Below are 17,554 nucleotides of genomic sequence, written 5' to 3'. Positions count from 1 at the left end.
CGTCTCATCTCTTCTAGCAATAACTCCACCTCCTCCGACCACCGGTGTCGCGGGCACGAGCCTTGCACCATTCCAAGCGGACACCTATCAAAATGTCAGATAAATGTGAGTAAAACATACCATACACTTACAATCCTGTATGCGTTCATTTTCTGTACAGCTGTTATCAGCACGGGAGTCTAACCAAATCCAGGAGATGGTTCCTCTCCCTTGCTGCTCCATGTCACCCATAGGCTTAACATCGGAGTCAAGAAGTGGGCGCATGGTGAGCTCCCAACCGCACTTCTCCAGACGGTGGCCAAGAGACAGCAGGGCACTGCGCGCACGTCTGTACTTCAATACACTGGCGTGCTTCCTCGATTCCACGGCATCAATGATTTTCTTGGCGCGAGTGGAACCCGCTTGACCACGGACATTTTTATCCTTGTACTTGTACATGTGGGATCGAAGCCGGAGGTGGGAACGAACTTCGTTCAGGGCATCGAGGGCCTGCGCGTAGCGTAGCTCCCACTCGTGGCCAGCGAGCGTCAGGTCTACGGGGGTGCCAGCTGGAAGTTGCGAAGGGAGCCACAGGTTGAAGTCTTCAGGTTTGAGTTCCTGTGGCCTCCCACTAGCCTCTGATGATCGATGCCGGAGTTGACAGACAACCGGCATGTATAGCTCCTGGATGCGGGCCCAGGCATCAAGCCGTCGTTGGAGGGAGGCGATTTGAGTTTGTGTTATGGCCTTCTGATTGTCGGTGTCGTGGAGGGACACATTGGCAAGACTGGATCTTAAGCGTGCCCTGTAGAACTGTCAGTATGGCGTAGTGTAACAATGAATACAAAACTTACTGTTGATCCTCGAGATCCATGCCCGATGTAATCAATCCGCTTGGAGAGACATCGGTGTGAAGTGAGACATTGATTCCAGCTTGAAGGTCTTGAGCTTCAAGCTCAGTGAGTTGTAGTCGTACGGATGCCTGTGTAACCGCTACCATTTATTAGAACAACCACTGCAAAAACACCAGGATCACTTACGGTTAAACCGGCTTTCAAAGGGGTTCGGAGAGGAGTTATCCTCCTCCCAGGATTCCACCTCTGCCTTCCACTGCGCGATAAGAGCCGGCTGAATAGTCTTCTCCAGTTCCAGAGGGCTTCGGAGTGCTCCTTCGTCCACTTTACAGCTTCAATCATCTTCTTATGCAATGTCCGCCCTAAGTCTATGTCAGAATTTGAGACTGAAAGAAAGAAACCGCTCACCTAATGCTGTAATTTTTTTCCAGTTCCAATCACCGAAGTGATCGTCAAGAGTGTCCCGGCGTGCTCCCGGTCCCATTTCCTTGGTACTTGATGCCACTCGGTTTATATTGGACCAGCCCCGTTCAGGGGCTTCGCCGTCTGTTCGGCCCACGTACCTCGACCAGTTGAAAGAGAAATTGGTGCGACACTCATCGATGTGGGCCTGGATGTGGAACTTCGGCACAAAAAAAATGTATGAGGGAAGATTCGCGGGGGGGAGAAAGTCGTTCCGGCATTCGTTTCCATTCGAGTCCAGAGTCTCTTGTGCCACTGGCAGGCGATGTCGTAGGATTATGTTGATCATGGACATCGCGAGGATGAAGAGCGCAGAACACATGATATAGTCCATATTAATGTACCTGAGTAACATCAGCCTTAAAACATTCCAAATGCAATATAATACATACTGTTCACCCTTCTGCAGGTCTCCAACTCCGTTTGGGAGCTTCATATCGTGCCTTGCGCAGTCGATCGTCCCAACTCCTGTTGCAGCAAGCCACGGGAGGACTTGGTATCCGCCATGTTAACTGCATTGTGGCTTACACACGTGCTTCGCTACAGAAAAAGTCTAAGTTGAGAATTATCATTGAAAACATGTTACTTACCTCTTGCTTGTCGGAAGCACGATCTGCAAGGTAAGATTTGTATGAGTCTTCGTGCACAAAATACGCCCATCCAGCATTAAGGCTAGGGTCAGCAGTGTCAGAAGACACCGCCTTGCGCTTCAATCTAAAGTTCGCATCGATTGCAACAAACAGCGCATATTTCCATCTGCTCAGATAATGTGTGAGCTCAGCAAAATCAGGGAAAGACAACCAACATCTTACCTGGTAAATAGAGGTTCCTTCTCCCAGTCTAGTGGAAGATTCTTCCCGGGCTGTGGGCACGCGGGGCAGAGAACAGCTAACTCTCCTTCGGCAGTAGCATTGACACCAGCGGGGTCGTGTCCCCTTCCTCCGCGGGAAAGTTGCTTGAGGTTACAGCCATTGGCGTACCATCCGCATGAAAGCGGAATAACGATCCTAGAATATATCATCATCAGACAGTTGCACGGAATAAATTAAAATACTCACCCTGATTCGCTACTAACCCTGAATTGTCGGTGCACCTTGCGAGCGACTGGTAGAACTCGTAAGCAGATACCTTGCTTTCAAAGGATAGAATATGAAAATGCTGCAGAACCGTAAAGGTTGCTGCAGTTCGAGGCTCTGAGACTGTGGCTGGATACCACCGCATACGTAACAATTGTTTATACCGAATCTGAGCCGAAGCGCAGCCACAAAGTCCAGGGCGATTTCATGAATACCATCGAGCGCGATGACCACAAAATCATCACCGGCAGCGGGAGAAGGTTTGTAGCACCTTTCTCCTGGGTTATGGCCTAGTTGTACCCGAACCCCGAGCTGTTTGAGTGTGATACGCTGAAAAAAAGTCCCATTCCATATCTGACAAGGATCAGTCATACGTTGATGCCAAAATAAGTATGAAACACACCTCAATCCTATGCAAAGGATGAAGAACGTGGTTTTGAAGTGTACATTCACGGCAGAATATTTGAATGCCATGGCAGTCACAGCATCGGAATTGAGGCGATACTGCACCACATGAGCAAGTGACACCTTCAGTCCCGCGTCCATTGAGGCGCAGCATTTCGTCCAGGAAGATTTGACGTTGTCCAATCCAGGCGAGCAAAGGTCTGTCCTAAGTCCAATAAGTTAGCATGCCCAAACGAATATCAAATGAGAACACCCACTGCCGCGGTCTCTTTGCGCTTCTCCGTGGAACAAATATCAACAATGTCGTCTGTAAGTGTTTCGTCCTCAAATTGACAGTCGCTGGGATGCTCAACGCGGTCATCTATCCAAATATGTTGTCGTTTGATGAATTTTCGGGGGGAATTCCAGCAACATAGTGTGTTTGCAGCCGTGTGCTCCTTCAGCGGTAATCTCTGCTGCACGAAGTCGTAAAAGATGAGGTTCGGGGTTGATAGAGACGGGGACAAAAACCTCCCGTTCAAGTGCAGGCCTCTTGGGGGGGCGACCACGGGGCATTGTGCACTGTGGTTAATCTGTCAGCTCAGTCGGGTAGTCAGAGGATCCTCCATTTGTAATTGGAGGATCCCGCCAGTATATAATAATGGACAAATTTGTCCCTCCTCACCCACCTCGTGAATCATGGTAACACCATTGAATGATAATGCCATCCCACCGGCAACCGTTGAATACTTGTTGCGCCCCCATCGAAGTGAGCCCATTGATAGTGATATCTTGCCACATACCTGACATTCAAAAACAGACCACAATCCGCCCCCAGCACATGTGTCTTCGGAAATTCGTTCATACATAATGCGATATAATCGAACCCCAACCAGAGGGCCGATTTTCACGCCTGTGCAGAAGGACTGGTTGAAAGATCATATACCACAGTATATGCAGTGGCCTACTACCTCAGATGAGACGATCACATTCGTACAGACCATGCTTATTGATTTCGACCACATGTGGCCTCTTCACCAGAAGTTGTGGCCCGGGTCGAATGTTCACATTTTGCTAACCGACAGCATGCATGCCAAATTGACGGCGGAGATGCTGATTCTTCGAGGGGTAAGTCAGCTGTGCACGTAATATGCACTATGACTGACCTTGATGCAGAATATCAAGGGCCACATGCTGTGGACAACGCGATGTAATCTGCGTCGCGAGAAGAATCGAACATGAATTGAGCCGCGGAAATGGTTCTGGTACTGGGGTGTCGGGCAAGCTTAGAAGATTGGTGGATAGTACTAGAGAATCCACTTACCTGCTAGACCATACATGAGAGCTTGAGCGCGATCGATCAGTGATTGATGATCCCCGATTCCGATGTTGATGGAAGCTGTGATGGATTTGCCAAGATTTAGTCAGCTGGTGCCACGTGGATTATTACTAATATCTGGCACTTTGCAGTGATCCGCCATTTCCCAAATCCAAGGAAGTCATCCCATCCTCCATTTCTTGGACGTCCGACCCCGCCGGCCTATGGAGTATAAATTCAGAACGTGGTGAGTGATACATTATCTATCTATTCAAGGTACTCACTTAACTCACTCCCATGACTCAGAAACTGCCTTCCTCCAGTCGGACAGATACCATGGTATCTGTCCGACTGGACAGTCTCATCAATCTTCTCCAGTGTCTTTCCCTCGACGATCAAAAGACACTATCTCAGGCCTTAGACATTGGCACGGACACGGGCACCGATGGTGATACATCCAATGGTGAATCTGTTGATTCTTTTATATTTTCATTACTCATGTAGCTTCGGCAATGTTACAGATAACATCACCGTCAGAATGGGCCTGGGCCCTGCCGCTGGCAGCACCGAAATGGCATTGGCTGCTCTTCCCGCTGTCTCTGATGACCCCCCTGCTACAACCATTGACAGTCCCAGGGAAGCTGCACCAGTTGCTTCTCCTGGCGCAGCTGCTGCCCATAGTGCTGGCACCACTCCTACTTCTGCCCCCGCAACTGCACATGCTGCTGCTCCCACTGTGGTTGTTCCTGCAGGGCATGTCACTGTCTATGTCGATTACGAGGAAAACGACTCCTCTGATGACGAAGATGCGGCTGCTGCAGCTGCTGCACTTGCGAATGATTCCACATTGATTCATTACCGCGATACCTACTTCAATGTCCCAGTTGATGCCACCCCGCCGCTCTATTATGTGACTCGAGGTCGCTACATCGGCATCTTTTCAGGCTGGTGAGCTGGATTTTCCGAATTTCTGATGTCTAGTAGCTCATTTCTTCATTGTAGGGATGCAACCGGTCCCAAAGTGCTCGGTGTCTCTCGAGCCATCTACCACAAGGTGGATTCCATCGAGCAAGGGATAAACATCGTGAAGGGTGCAATTGATCGCGGTGATGCTTCGCAGGCCTTGTAGCACATGATTATTTAGTGAATTTTGTGTATGTCCATAGCTGTCGCAAAATGAACGGTTTTTCTTGAATGTCGGTGTGCTTCGTCTGATCAAAACATATTGCAAACAAGTACTACATTAATGAGAGCATACAAGCGCCATGCCTATCAAGAACATTAAACTTAAGATATAAACCCTACACTGTAGGCATGATATTCGTAGAGTTCAATTTTGAAGGATGGTAAGAGAATGGTAGGATAAATTCGCATAAAAATCCAAATTAATCTCCTACGTGAAGCCATTCAAAACTCCTACACATATATTGAGTGCCTCAACTGGCTTACTTTCAACCCACTTTTATGCACATGGCACGACCACGTCTACACAACACTAAAGAAGAAAAGGCAGAAGCTGCACGCGCTTATACACGAGCTTACTATGCACGGTACTTCACTCACTTTATTGTTATTTCTCTTAATGATGGTGGACCCACTGATACTACAGTCACCGCGATAAGCTATGTGCGCAAAAAAAGGAGATATACAAGGGGAAGGAAGATAGGTAAGATACATACCAGCCACTTGAATATCTGAACATCTGACTCGAGGTCACCTAAGTTCTAGGCTGTGTGATAGGCCTGTCACTGTAGGAAGGCCACGCTCACACCATACAGCTGAGGAGAAAATTGAAGCTGCACGCCGATCCCGGAAAGCCTATTATGCTCGGTATGTCATTGAAATATCAATGTCTCAAACCATTGAACATTCTATACCTAGTAACCGTGAGGAGATCCGTATCAAATATCAAAACAAATCAAATTCAAAGGCGTACGTTTCTCGCACAACTATAATATTGTCACTTACCTGATCGCCCAGCTTGGACAATACCAGTAGCCTCAAACCGGCGCGCTCAGTACGAGATGCACACAACAAACGCAAAAACAAATGGTATGTTATTTCATTTCAGCAGTAGTTCATAAGGCTAAATGATCTCGATCAAGGGCAAGGCAATGCGATGACATCGATGCCAGCCTGCAGGTCCTTATTGGGTCATCGTCAAGCACAGCATTGGTTGAGGGCCTTTGTGAGCTCTTCATAGCAAACCCGGATAAGCCAGATTCGTTGGACGTCCTGCGGTCTGCTCACAATGGGTTGGAAGACCTCCTTATGCGTGCGCAAACTGTAGAAAACGATGTTCTTGAGGAATGTGGGACAGGGCAGGACCTCAGTCGGGCACATAGTTCTGTGTCTCATGTGCGCAGGGTTCTGGCTGACTTAGAAGACGTGTTTAGTCATGCCATGTTAGGTGTAGACTCCTTAGTTGAAGTGCATGAACAGCATAGACTACATCATCAACTTACCCAACACAATGTTATTCCTTAGTAGCCCAAAATACAACTAGGTAGTATAGAACTTGATTCAACACCTTTTGAAATCAGAGCGCTCGGTGACAATCGGAAAATTCCGAGCTTGGAAAACTGTATTGGCATTACGCATTAACCTTGGCATCAAACAGTGACAACGCGTACAGAACCAAAAAAAAAAGGTATGTTATGACGAAATGGATTTAATTAATTATAGTCATATGTGATGGCATGCTAAATGTAACACAAATAGATGGCGCCGCGTACATGGCTGACGCAGGAGGAACTGGCCTTCATCGCAACTTTTGAGGATGATTACCTCGAATGCCAAAAGAAGGGGAACTATACCACTTTTTGGCAACCCTTCTTCGAACAATGGGAGGAACAATGGCCCGCGAGGGCTTCCTTGTTTCCAGGTATTCCTATGGATCAAGTTCTCACCGCGGCTCAATTAGAGGAGAACGAAAAATTCAAAGCCGCACTTCAGAAGGTCTATTTCTTATTTTTCATGCATGGTATTGGGGACTTACATTGCATCCAGTGCCTGACGGTCAAATTCCGTAATGATTATGGTAATTCAAAGCCTGGCCGCAAAGCGGCTGCAGCGGGCAATTCGGCTGTCCACAAACTTCTCAGCAATATCGTTAAGGGACCCACAGCTGGTCGGAAACGTCCTCTCAAGGAAAGCGAAGTCTACGCTAAAAAGTATTATACTACTCGAGTCCAGGCCAGCGTTAAAGATGAGCTAAAAGCCATCAAAGAACAACCTGACGTCCCCGATCCCAAGAAGACGAACCTTCGGGTGATCCGAAAGCATGTTGACCGCTGCTGGGAGAATGAGTCCGTTGAGGTGAAAGAGGAAATCTCTCAACTTACGAGAGAGATGAGGGAAGCAGCGCGCGAGGCGGCGAAGGGGAGGAAATCATCTGAGGTGACCAATGATCTGTAAGTGTTATCTTCATGCCTGTTCCTTTGCTGATTGAAGACAGAATTATACCGAGACTTACAGAAATTCTCTCAACTTTCTTCGGAGAGCTTCATGAGGCCACAGGATGGACATTCAGCGTCCTCCTCGGTGGCCCTGACCCATCAAATGGGGGTGCGATTGATGTCAGCAGCTTACATGTAGGGTCAACGAAACTCGGTAATCGATTTAACCACGCGTTTTCTAACGATAATGTTATGCTGCCCTACTACGAGTTTGTGTCTCATGTTTTCCGTATGTATCCAACTATTTTTTTTTTCAAACATTTCACTGATAATATATAGCTGAAGCTGGGACTTCAAATAAAACACCCGCTCCAGACGATATGCTTACAAACGATGATCCTCCAATGCCTATGCCTGTAGCGCCTGATACATTACATGGTTCAAACCCCACATCCCAAGAGGCAGACTTGGCACCTATCTTGGCACCTATCTTCCCTCCCACGCACTTAGCGCAAGAAGAGGTAGTTCCTGCGCCACCTGAAGAGCACTTCTACGAGAATTTCTTCCAACACCTGCCCCCCGCTCCTCAAGACAATGAGATCAACCAAGAGCTGGATAGGCCCATCATCCCCATGCCAGAGGGCTATGTACCCTTCTGTCCACCACCGCTAGCGCCACTCACTTTGGACCCTATGTCTTCCCCCACCGCATTTCTTAATCTGGATTCAAATCTCGAGAGTTTTGACGATGCCCTCAAATCCATGCAGTTCCAGAACACCACCACGGGATTGGTCTGTTCTCCTCCCCACCTTCGTTATCAGTTCGACAATTTCATTAGATTCTCGTCGCCTAGCACCACGTCGGTCATCACACCTCGCACCACAGTGGTTGACATGCCTACCATCACCCATTCACCTGTGGTCAGGTCTTCCACCACACCCACCATCACACCCTCTCCAGCTGCACCCACAACTACCATACCCATCACCACATCCTCAGTAGCTGCACCCACGACTCCTGTGACACTGGGAACAAGGCCTTCGCAGCTTATTTCTGGGGTGGGACTTGATGCTCAAAACCCCAGCAACGTTGTAGATGAACGTCCGGCAAAGCGCCAGAAACGGGCTCAATGCACACGTGCAGGAGAGACAGATCCGCTACAGGCTGTCTCCTCCAGCCGAGGGAAACAACAAAGATTCCAGTCCACTCGAGCTGCTGCCGCCAATGCGATTGGTTAATTATTAGTTGAACACATCTATAAATAATGTACTTGAAATTTCATTGTCTTGAGCTTAACAGTATCATGGTGGCGCGAGCACCAGTCTCTGACTCACATCAAAAGAAATTTTGATAGAACAGCCCTCCGGGCACTTACATAAACAAGGCAAATTCTGATCTGCGCATGAGACAAGTGTCACTGAGTGTAAATGGCGACCGAGGATTGAAAATATGTAAAATAATCATTTAGAGAGGTCTCATACGACATGGCCAGTAGGCTCAGACAGACACTAAAACTAAGAGTACAGAAAGGTCCTCCTCTAAACCGGACTTGATCAGCGTGTTTGGCATAGAGCGGCTTAGGTTTGCAGTCTCAGCTCAGACTGCAAACCTCACCGGTTGGACAAAGTAAAAATGCTGTGTGGGCGTTGAGTTAGTTTGATATATTCACTGAAAATTGAAATGTACGCAATGGTACAGTAGTGAGCCTGCAATTCACTGTGCGACAGAGGTGCAGAGGCATTTGGAAGGTGTGAGAGGGCGGTGGATGGCGCAATAGCCTAGGCTGGTGGTGAGTGAGAGAGTGGAGGCCGTGGGTGGCTTGGCGACATTACTGGAGGGTGGCAGTACTAGAAGATGCAAAACGGCAGGGTCCAGGCTGTCAGAGTCCTGCCAGTAAGTAACACTGAAAAGCAAATAATACCTGGTCAGAACACTCGAAAGTCAATATATTTACTCACCGAACAGAAAGAGCCAAGAGTCCGAATGAAGATATTGATCTGAGAGCTGGACGGTTAGAGCAGGTAAAAATTTGGAAGATTCATTGAGTGTCGACTGCACCGTGTTTTGGGTACGATTGTAATGCAAGGGAACTCTCCAAGCCACCCGCAAACTGCCGAAGAACTGTACATTAAGTCAGCTGACACAGAAAGAACAAGGAATAACCAACCACTGAAAATATCAGTACAGCAGGCACAACATAAAAAATGAGATTTCAATGCGATAAGCATTTTTTTGAAGCAATTTAGTAGGTTGGGCTTTGGCTCGTTTGATCTTGTTTTCAGCTTGGTCCAAATAGCTTTTGATCATGTTTGATAAACTGATTAAAACGTCGGAACAGTACGAAACTTCAACAAGACCAAATACGGGAGAAGCCGTTACACTGCGTTGACAACCGGAGCAAGGTTAAAAGTTGGCAGCGCCGGCCCCTAGTATTTGTAATGCAAGGGAGCTGCCGAAGAACTGTACATACCTCTGCGTGGGTAAATGTGCTAAATAAAACCATGCATAAAAATATATTGGCTAAATAAGGTCGGCTGACACAGAAAGAAGCAAGGAATAACCAACCGCAGAAAATATTGTCAGCTGACAAATATAAAGAATCAAGGAACAACCGAAATAATGGAGGAACAATCAAAAAGAACCCAGAGAACCAGGAACAGGCTGGATGAAAGCATCTTTTTCGGATTCACCAGTGATACAACAGTGATACATCAGCCTGCTACTGCCTGTAAGTACAACAATTAATGTATTACATTTTTGCTACCACTGTAAGCCAGGTAATGTATTAATATCACAGTATAGCCTGGGTTTGGGTAAGTCAGTGATGAAACTCTTTATCAGAACACGTACTGACCGCAAAATAGAGGCGAAACCAGTTCTGCTCACACGTTGAGCTGCGATCAAGCATCCCAAATATTCTCGCAGAGTGTCTGGTAGCATACTTAAAGGCCTTTGTAAAAACTTCTCTTTCTCGCGCTTGTCGGCTATTGCCAAGAAATCAGACGTGTTCTTGACAGCCGACTGTACAGACTTAGTACAGGCCTTGTTGATTGTTTCAGGTGCTCGCCGGGCACAGAGGATGACGAGCTGAACGATAGAAATCGAAGAGTAGTGCACCGCATTATCGACTCTGGCGTGGCGTCGCTGGGGGTAATGTATACCTCCCGGTTCAGGCGAAGTGTAAAATCTCTCAAATGCCAGGTCTGAGTTCCCTATGGAGCGGGCAGAACCTGAAGTGATGAGTCACTGATCAGTGAACTCGTTGCGAATATGTAACTCAGTATGGCGGGCGGAGGGAAGTGCTAGTATCCTTTTGAATATAGCTTTGAAGGCAGGCCCGCGCGAAGTTGGTGAGAGCCACTGTGTGGCCAGGATGGCCACCGGATACTAATCCAGAACCGACTGAAAATGCAGCAGAATATTGTTAATGCGAGAGACCCTCTTCAATTTGCGTGACACGTATTTGGCAAGTCGTGCGTGGCCTGCATCTGTATCTCGAGCAATTTTGCAGTCGACGATGGACTACCCCGGTGTTCGGTCAGCAAAAGCCAACAACAGAGGCCAGCCAACGTGACTTACACCAAACAGTGCATCATCCTGATTATCACAAGCATGTACAAGAGAGGCCTTCAGCGCGAGGGAAGGGCGAACACCACAAACGGGTGGGGATCTATAAACCAAAGATCAGTTCTTTAATTGCGTCCGAAAGTATATGGAATTTACGCTGACATGATCACAGGATCGCCCTATGTTACGAGTAAGAGAGAGAATTTCTATATCGGATGATAGGACCTCGATGGCTGATTTCCAACGTCTCTTCGAGTCGATATTAATGGTGACGTAAATGCCAGCGGGGATGCGCCAGGAGGGGAACATTGAGATTTTGCCGCTGATGACCGAAGACAGCGCGAGGGTCACAAAACCGATACGAAAAGAAGGTGGTATGGAGTGACCTACCTTCAAGTCTGATAGACCGGCTTGCTACGCTACCGGGCATGATGGTACGATGAAGCAAAACAATGAGGATCGAGGATGGGCTTAGTGATGGGTAGAATGAGTGGTGGAAGGAGACGGGGGTGGGAATAAGGGGATCGTGGACGCATCGATGAAGTTCGGCTGAGAGGAAGAGGAGAAGAGGTTGAGGGTGGCAACGTTGGAGATTCAGGCCTCAGGTAATGGCTGTATTTACATGCCATGGCTGGAAGGACTGTTCAGCGCGATATGATTGCACTAAGCGTTGTAAAAGATGATTGATGACCGACCAGGGTTAACATCACATCAGCACGTCAAAGTTATGCGAGACTCGGAGCGTCCTGTGATGTCTGCTAGCACTCCTGGACTGAGTCGTACTAAGATATAGCAATTTTTAAGGTGATGTTGCAAACGATGCAGACCGGTGAAAACGACGGGCACAGAAAAACCGAACGGTTGAGCTGACCTAGTGTCATAGGAACAGGATGATCGAGAGCATTATGAAACATCAGGGATGGTTTGTGAGAGCGTGACAGGTCTTGATTCAAATGAGATAGCTGAATACAGGGGACAGAGTGACAGCGTACCTGCGACCAGCTGGAGCAAGAGTACAAAAAATGACAATTAGTAGTGAGTCCTTACGATGGGTGACCTGGGCAGCATGTCTACCATACATTGAACGACCCGGCGTCTTTTCCTGCCAGTGAGCAGTGATACCAGCAAAAGCGTCAGTTGTCGGTTCGTCCACTTTGGCATGGACAGTGAAAGCGAGGCAGTGGATGAGAATAAAAACTTGAAGCACAGCCACCCACCCATCACTTTGTACTGCGCCCTTGCCGAATTCAATGTTTCAATGTTTCAACATGTACACAAATTTGATAGCTGTGTAGTAAAAAATGGAGCAAATTCGCCACGGAGAGAAATCGAAAGCAGGCTCACGGATAGTGATCCGTACCAAATCTCCTTTTGTGCCGCAGGCTCTGACTCCGTCCAGGTCTAAGCAAAGCTAAAACGACCACTCACCGAAAATGCACAAGGCACTCTTTCGATATGCAAGTCTATCCTTCTACGAAGTACAATTTCAACGCCTCATGGGTTTTCCGCGAACTCCGCGAAGATCTAAGTTCTCTCTAGACCCCGCAACTTGAAACTACCTCGAGCTCATCTGAGCCATCTCCCTCACATCCAAATACTTCCTCTCCGAAATCACTCCTTCTACTTCTCCCACGACATTCGCTCCACCACCAAGACTATCCGACATGCAGAACACAAATTCATCCCTCGCATTCTCAGGCAGCACTAGGGGCACGTTATAACGAACCTTCATACGCTGCTCAGTAGGTTACATTGTCTTCATCAGGTAGTTGTGGGTGTTTGAGGTACATCCACACTTCCTCCTCCTCTTCCACCCTTACCCTTGCTAATTCGTGACTTGTAGCCATCAATCTCATCCTTCCGGCGCAAAGCACAGCAAACGAAAGACATGGTCGCGTGTAACGCAATAGCTATGCACCGAATCAGTGCACCCCCTAGGAATGACACTGCATCTCCTAGACTCGCCTTCTCAGATATTGTCGGTAGCTTGGTTGTGGTCCAGTTGCGATATCGAAAAGGTCAGTTCAATACTTTTTGGCCGGGTTATTATAGTTGGCCGCTTATGCAGAAGGAAATAATCTCTCAAATGAACAACCAGCGATGATTTCCAAGGCAACTCGGTTTGAGCCTGAGTGGTCAGCCTCACAAGGAGATTGTTGGGAAGCGATGTCTGGCTTACAGCTCGTAATCTCACACAGTTAGCGGCCCCCGGCATCCTGTGCTATGATTTGCGCTACATTGTATGGCACGCTGATAGCGCTCAGATCCTGTCGTTCGAAAGCGCATGACTTCTGACTTCTGAGACAGCGGACGGAAGATGTATTACGCATGCCATCGTCATAAAAAGCGCTCGCGCATTATTGGAATTCTCCGTGATGATTTCTGGCTGATTGGAACGGGAATGTTGTAGCTATTTGTGGGAAGTGCTCGTTATGCATGAGCTATCATTCGACTGGTGCTTTGAACAGTGAATATTCGCACTGCGTCCTGTACCGCTTTCAGCCGCCAAGCTCTATCATCATACATATTAGTACGGTATGAAATACTTGGACGTTGTGCGCGTATACCTCATCATGAGATACATATGGCGCTGGATTCGTTCAACTATTCCACACAAAATACATCAGGAAAACCACCAGTCCCTTTTTCCCGCTTATGTTACTTTTCATTAATAAATCCAACTGAAAACACTGCTTTTCCCACTTAATTGACTTTTGCAAAAGCGCATTAAGACACCCTTAAGCTCACAAGTCAGACCACCAAAAAAAGCGAGAAAAGTTGTATTTAACCAATAAGTAATAAAAGGTAGTAGTACTAAGTCACCCGTGCTCCTCGCCGTTAATCCGAGTTGCGGTTTGAATGTCGGCCATTGCATGTCGATGTTTCCGTGGAAGAGGTAGGTCCATCAAGGCCAGCGCTAATAGTGCTGCCGCAGTCCAGTTCTGAACCTTGGTTCGAACCCGAACTTTTCCGAACCGGACTCAAGGTCCGGTCACAGGTCTGGCATGGCCCCTGGACCGAACCTCCAAACAGGTTCGGGGTTACCCAGAACTGGTTCGAACACGTCTGAACCTCTTCGAACTCATCTTTTGTCGTCCTGCCGCGTCAACAATTGCCTGCACTCAAAGGTAGACTAAGTCACTTTGACTACAAAGTCTCATTTTAGCTTATTCACAGGCTTACCTTCTTGACGTTGCTTGGCAGCGACTGGCGTTACGCCATGGCTTCGCAGTGCTCATGGGTCCGCAACACCTTCCCTATCCATGGGCAGCTCCTGCACTATTGCGATTTCATGCTCTGTGAGCTCTGCTAAGACCAAGACCTATTCATCCTCCAGTTGTCCCTCATCATCCTCGACCCCAATATAATCATTGTCTCCTCCTTCCATGACTCCCACTCTCGTCTCTGCCACCTCATACGGCAATCAATCTCCCAATCTTGCCGTTCCCAACAACACAAAATCCCTCCTGTATAGACAGCGCAGTTTATCTCCCTCGACACCTTGCCCGAGAGTTCCTGCCTGGCGAGTCCCTCAGGCTACATTTGGGAAGTGTACCCTCCAAACTCCGTCTGTTGTCACTCCTACATCCAACCTCGATTGGCTATCTATTGCCATGGGATAATCCTTCTTTGACCATGCACTTGACATGTTGCCAATGAGCGTTTGCCAGGTCAGTACATTTTCTTCTTGACGTGCACCTGCTTTCTACTCTCAGCGCAATACAAATTTTGTTGACACAGAATGCGCTTGATAGAGTCGATGTCGACTGTGTTGTGAAATGTACCGTGATTGTTCTCTTGCTGAATGGTTTGACATCACTGACATGATGTAGTCATCTTATCTTTGCAGCAGCCTTCTGGAATATTTGCAGGCGACACTTTTGGCGAGACTGATACACATGACTGTGCCATCAATGCTCTCTCGCTTCTCAGAAGGCTTGATGAATTGACATCGAGAAAATGGTTGCATATAAGGTGAGCATTCTAACACACATACTTCGGAATGCTGGAGCATCACAGTATTCTTGCCGCACTCGCTATTCTGGACAGATTGGATGAGGTCGATCAGCTGGCCCTATTGTTGGTGGTTATCAGAGTGGCAACTACTGAATGGAGGGCTTAACGGGCGCCCTGAGAAGCTGGAATATGTGAGTTTTCCAACAAATGACTGCTCTGCGGCGTTACTCAGTTGTCTGACTGGCTGCTTCTGATACTGCTCACAAGCCAGAACTGTCATCACCACCACGCTTGTTCTACATGCTGCATGCTCATCCTTAATACAGGCAGGTTGAAGGTTGATAGGCATGTGCGTGGCTCTCTCCAACACGTCACCTGCATTGGGACGTCTTTTCGTACTAACGTCTCCCACCTCCCACTCTCAGAGAGTGCGTCATTTCGTTATTCAAGCTACTTACATCATCCTGACAGACTCATTCCCACCTCCTGGTCTTAGTCTTGTTGTTCACCACTACAATTGCTTGCTGCTGAAGAGGTTCGAGGCACTTGAGCTCTGAAAATGAGCATGGCATAGCATATAATTTTTTTTGTATTTTATGCTAATTAAAATGAGAAATTTGATGGTTCGAACCGGTTCTGAACCTGAACCGGACCTTATAAATGGTCTGGTCCAGGGTTTGCCTCCTGCCCTGAACTGGACCGAAGGTTCAGTTCTGGGTTTGACAAAACACCCCCAAGAACTGGACCGAACTGGACTTCGGCAGCACTAAGCGCTAAAAGCACTGACCTCACCTTGAACGATGCGTTCAACCAATTCCTTTTCGCAAGTAGACCCAGGATGCACCTTCTCCTGTGTGACCAGCTCTGGGACCTTGGCGCGGATAGCTTCCAGGTAACACACACTCTTGACAACCCTCCCAGGAATGACAGCCTCAGCCACCACACTCTTCCCGCGTCCCTCAATCCAGTTGATGGCAGCAGGCTTCTTGTCCGTGCAGTAGTTCCCTGATAGCGCAAGCATGATCATCTCTGGGTAATGCTTCTGAATAACCTCAAGCGCCTTTTCCGTGCCCTTGGAAATCATGTTCATACCCATGGCATCACCAGTGTGTGTCGCGAACCGAACGAAGAGGGTACAACCAGCCATGGCAGTCTTGAGGCATTGAAGCTTGGCGAAACACGACGTCGAATTGAATGCCTCACGGATGATCTCAAAGCCTTCTTCCAAGTCGATCCGTAGCTTAGCTTCTGCAGCCATGACGATGGAAGGGAAGTCGATGGCAGGCCTACGCGTCATGGCGTCGTTGGTGAGGACAGTTGATACCGTGGATCAAAAAGTGAAGTGTCAATCAAGAATGCGTAGTGGTCGGGCAGGAACTCGTCGCATGCGGTGTTGTTGTTGACACATCTGCTTGAGGTGAATGTGACATGTTCGTCGCACATGTGATGTGTTGATGTGTCTGATTAAATTTTACCTTAGCAAATTACAAGCAGACCAAGCAGACTGCTCAGGTCCTCCACCATGGTGTTGTTCGTTTGGCTGTGACTTCATTCCTTCAATTATCGGTACCACCGCCCAGTACTGTGCGTGAGTGGACTTTCCTGACAATTTCGATATTGACTTGTATTGGCAGGGCGGGCATCAAGAAGATGCAGAAGAATTCCTAGGATTCTACCTCGACACGCTTGAAGAAGAGCTTCTAACGCTCTCCTCATCACTCACCAACCCCAACCAGGCTCCAACTCAGCAGAACAACAATGCCCCAGCAAACAATATGCAAGAAGAGGGCTGGCTTGAGGTGGGCAAGCATAACCGCACCGTCCTGTGCAAGTCACCTCCGTAACACACCCAGGGGCAACCCTTGACGCAACACAACAAGTCCACATTGACTCCCTCCCTCCGATCCTCATCCTCATGCTCGTGCTGCTGCCGACGGCAACCATGTACCGTCACATGGACACTTTGCATTGGGTAAGCATTTCTGATGCTTACAGTGAGTGACATGTAGGACTAACTTTGTTTGTTTGTAGAATGAATACATCCAATGAGCCGTCTTCCTCGCCCCTTCAACCCATATTGTCTCCTCCTCACACATCACAGGTTCCTCAGCCCATGCATGACCTACACCTCTGGCGTCATCTTAGATGCTAACAAAGACACCTCCCTCGAGAACTCCAAGGTAACAAACTCCATCCCGTTTGCTCAAAATCTCGCTGACATCTAGCGCTGCTGCAGGATACAAGTCATTACTATACCATCGCTGCTACCCTAGTACAGTAGATTTCCATCATCATCATCCGCCCCGCCGTTTTCTGCCCACATATCCACCCCTTCCCCCCTAGTATGTTTGGCTAGCCCCTGACTTTTTATTTCCAGGAGTCTCCTTAATTTATGCTTATTTTACTTTCTTGTATGCCGGGGCCCTTTTCAATGACATGCTTGTGCTGCTTTTTCTGCTTTTTTAAGTGAAATAAGTGTGAAAAAAAGCGAAAATTCAGAGATGGAGTGGGCTTAAGTAAGTGGCTTGCACTTTTTCACTCAAATGACTTAATTGTCCT

At 47.9% G+C, this 17,554-nt stretch overlaps 6 protein-coding genes across 6 annotated transcripts; 3 read left to right on the top strand and 3 right to left on the bottom strand.

The window, feature by feature from the left end:
- Positions 1–13: 13 nt before the first annotated feature.
- Positions 14–3,331, bottom strand: DEU56DRAFT_917982 (uncharacterized protein; the record flags this gene model as incomplete). The annotated part of the gene is made up of 14 exons (XM_041358057.1): positions 14–84; positions 132–784; positions 834–961; positions 1,020–1,195; positions 1,242–1,639; positions 1,688–1,787; positions 1,824–1,848; positions 1,886–2,051; positions 2,108–2,302; positions 2,354–2,399; positions 2,536–2,725; positions 2,775–2,981; positions 3,034–3,231; positions 3,287–3,331. 14 exons carry the CDS (start codon positions 3,329–3,331, stop codon positions 14–16), a joined length of 2,598 nt encoding a protein of 865 aa, XP_041203126.1.
- Positions 3,332–3,454: 123 nt separating this feature from the next.
- Positions 3,455–5,202, top strand: DEU56DRAFT_760499 (uncharacterized protein; the record flags this gene model as incomplete). Its single annotated transcript, XM_041350438.1, has 7 exons — positions 3,455–3,524; positions 3,576–3,883; positions 3,932–3,951; positions 4,226–4,320; positions 4,405–4,536; positions 4,595–5,021; positions 5,076–5,202. The coding sequence occupies 7 exons, from the start codon at positions 3,455–3,457 to the stop codon at positions 5,200–5,202; spliced, it is 1,179 nt and encodes a 392-aa protein (XP_041203125.1).
- Positions 5,203–5,543: 341 nt separating this feature from the next.
- On the top strand, positions 5,544–8,709 carry DEU56DRAFT_760498 (uncharacterized protein; the record flags this gene model as incomplete). The annotated part of the gene is made up of 11 exons (XM_041350437.1): positions 5,544–5,623; positions 5,683–5,739; positions 5,802–5,903; positions 5,955–6,005; positions 6,054–6,125; positions 6,179–6,431; positions 6,709–6,723; positions 6,795–7,031; positions 7,083–7,486; positions 7,531–7,760; positions 7,811–8,709. 11 exons carry the CDS (start codon positions 5,544–5,546, stop codon positions 8,707–8,709), a joined length of 2,400 nt encoding a protein of 799 aa, XP_041203124.1.
- Positions 8,710–10,858: 2,149 nt separating this feature from the next.
- DEU56DRAFT_917980 (uncharacterized protein) lies at positions 10,859–11,347 on the bottom strand (the record flags this gene model as incomplete). The annotated part of the gene is made up of 4 exons (XM_041358056.1): positions 10,859–10,993; positions 11,051–11,141; positions 11,201–11,217; positions 11,264–11,347. 4 exons carry the CDS (start codon positions 11,345–11,347, stop codon positions 10,859–10,861), a joined length of 327 nt encoding a protein of 108 aa, XP_041203123.1.
- A 4,546-nt stretch (positions 11,348–15,893) lies between these two features.
- On the bottom strand, positions 15,894–16,313 carry DEU56DRAFT_709731 (hydroxymethylglutaryl-CoA reductase; the record flags this gene model as incomplete). The annotated part of the gene is made up of 1 exon (XM_041347474.1): positions 15,894–16,313. A coding segment is annotated over one exon (420 nt), but the record flags the coding sequence as incomplete, so codon positions are not given.
- A 110-nt stretch (positions 16,314–16,423) lies between these two features.
- DEU56DRAFT_917978 (uncharacterized protein) lies at positions 16,424–16,839 on the top strand (the record flags this gene model as incomplete). Its single annotated transcript, XM_041358055.1, has 3 exons — positions 16,424–16,438; positions 16,490–16,579; positions 16,630–16,839. The coding sequence occupies 3 exons, from the start codon at positions 16,424–16,426 to the stop codon at positions 16,837–16,839; spliced, it is 315 nt and encodes a 104-aa protein (XP_041203121.1).
- Positions 16,840–17,554: the final 715 nt, after the last annotated feature.

Source organism: Suillus clintonianus, assembly GCF_016758775.1.
Source record: "Suillus clintonianus strain FC179 chromosome Unknown DEU56scaffold_120, whole genome shotgun sequence".
Taxonomy (NCBI): domain Eukaryota; kingdom Fungi; phylum Basidiomycota; class Agaricomycetes; order Boletales; family Suillaceae; genus Suillus; species Suillus clintonianus.
This window is presented reverse-complemented; position numbering and strand designations above follow the sequence as displayed.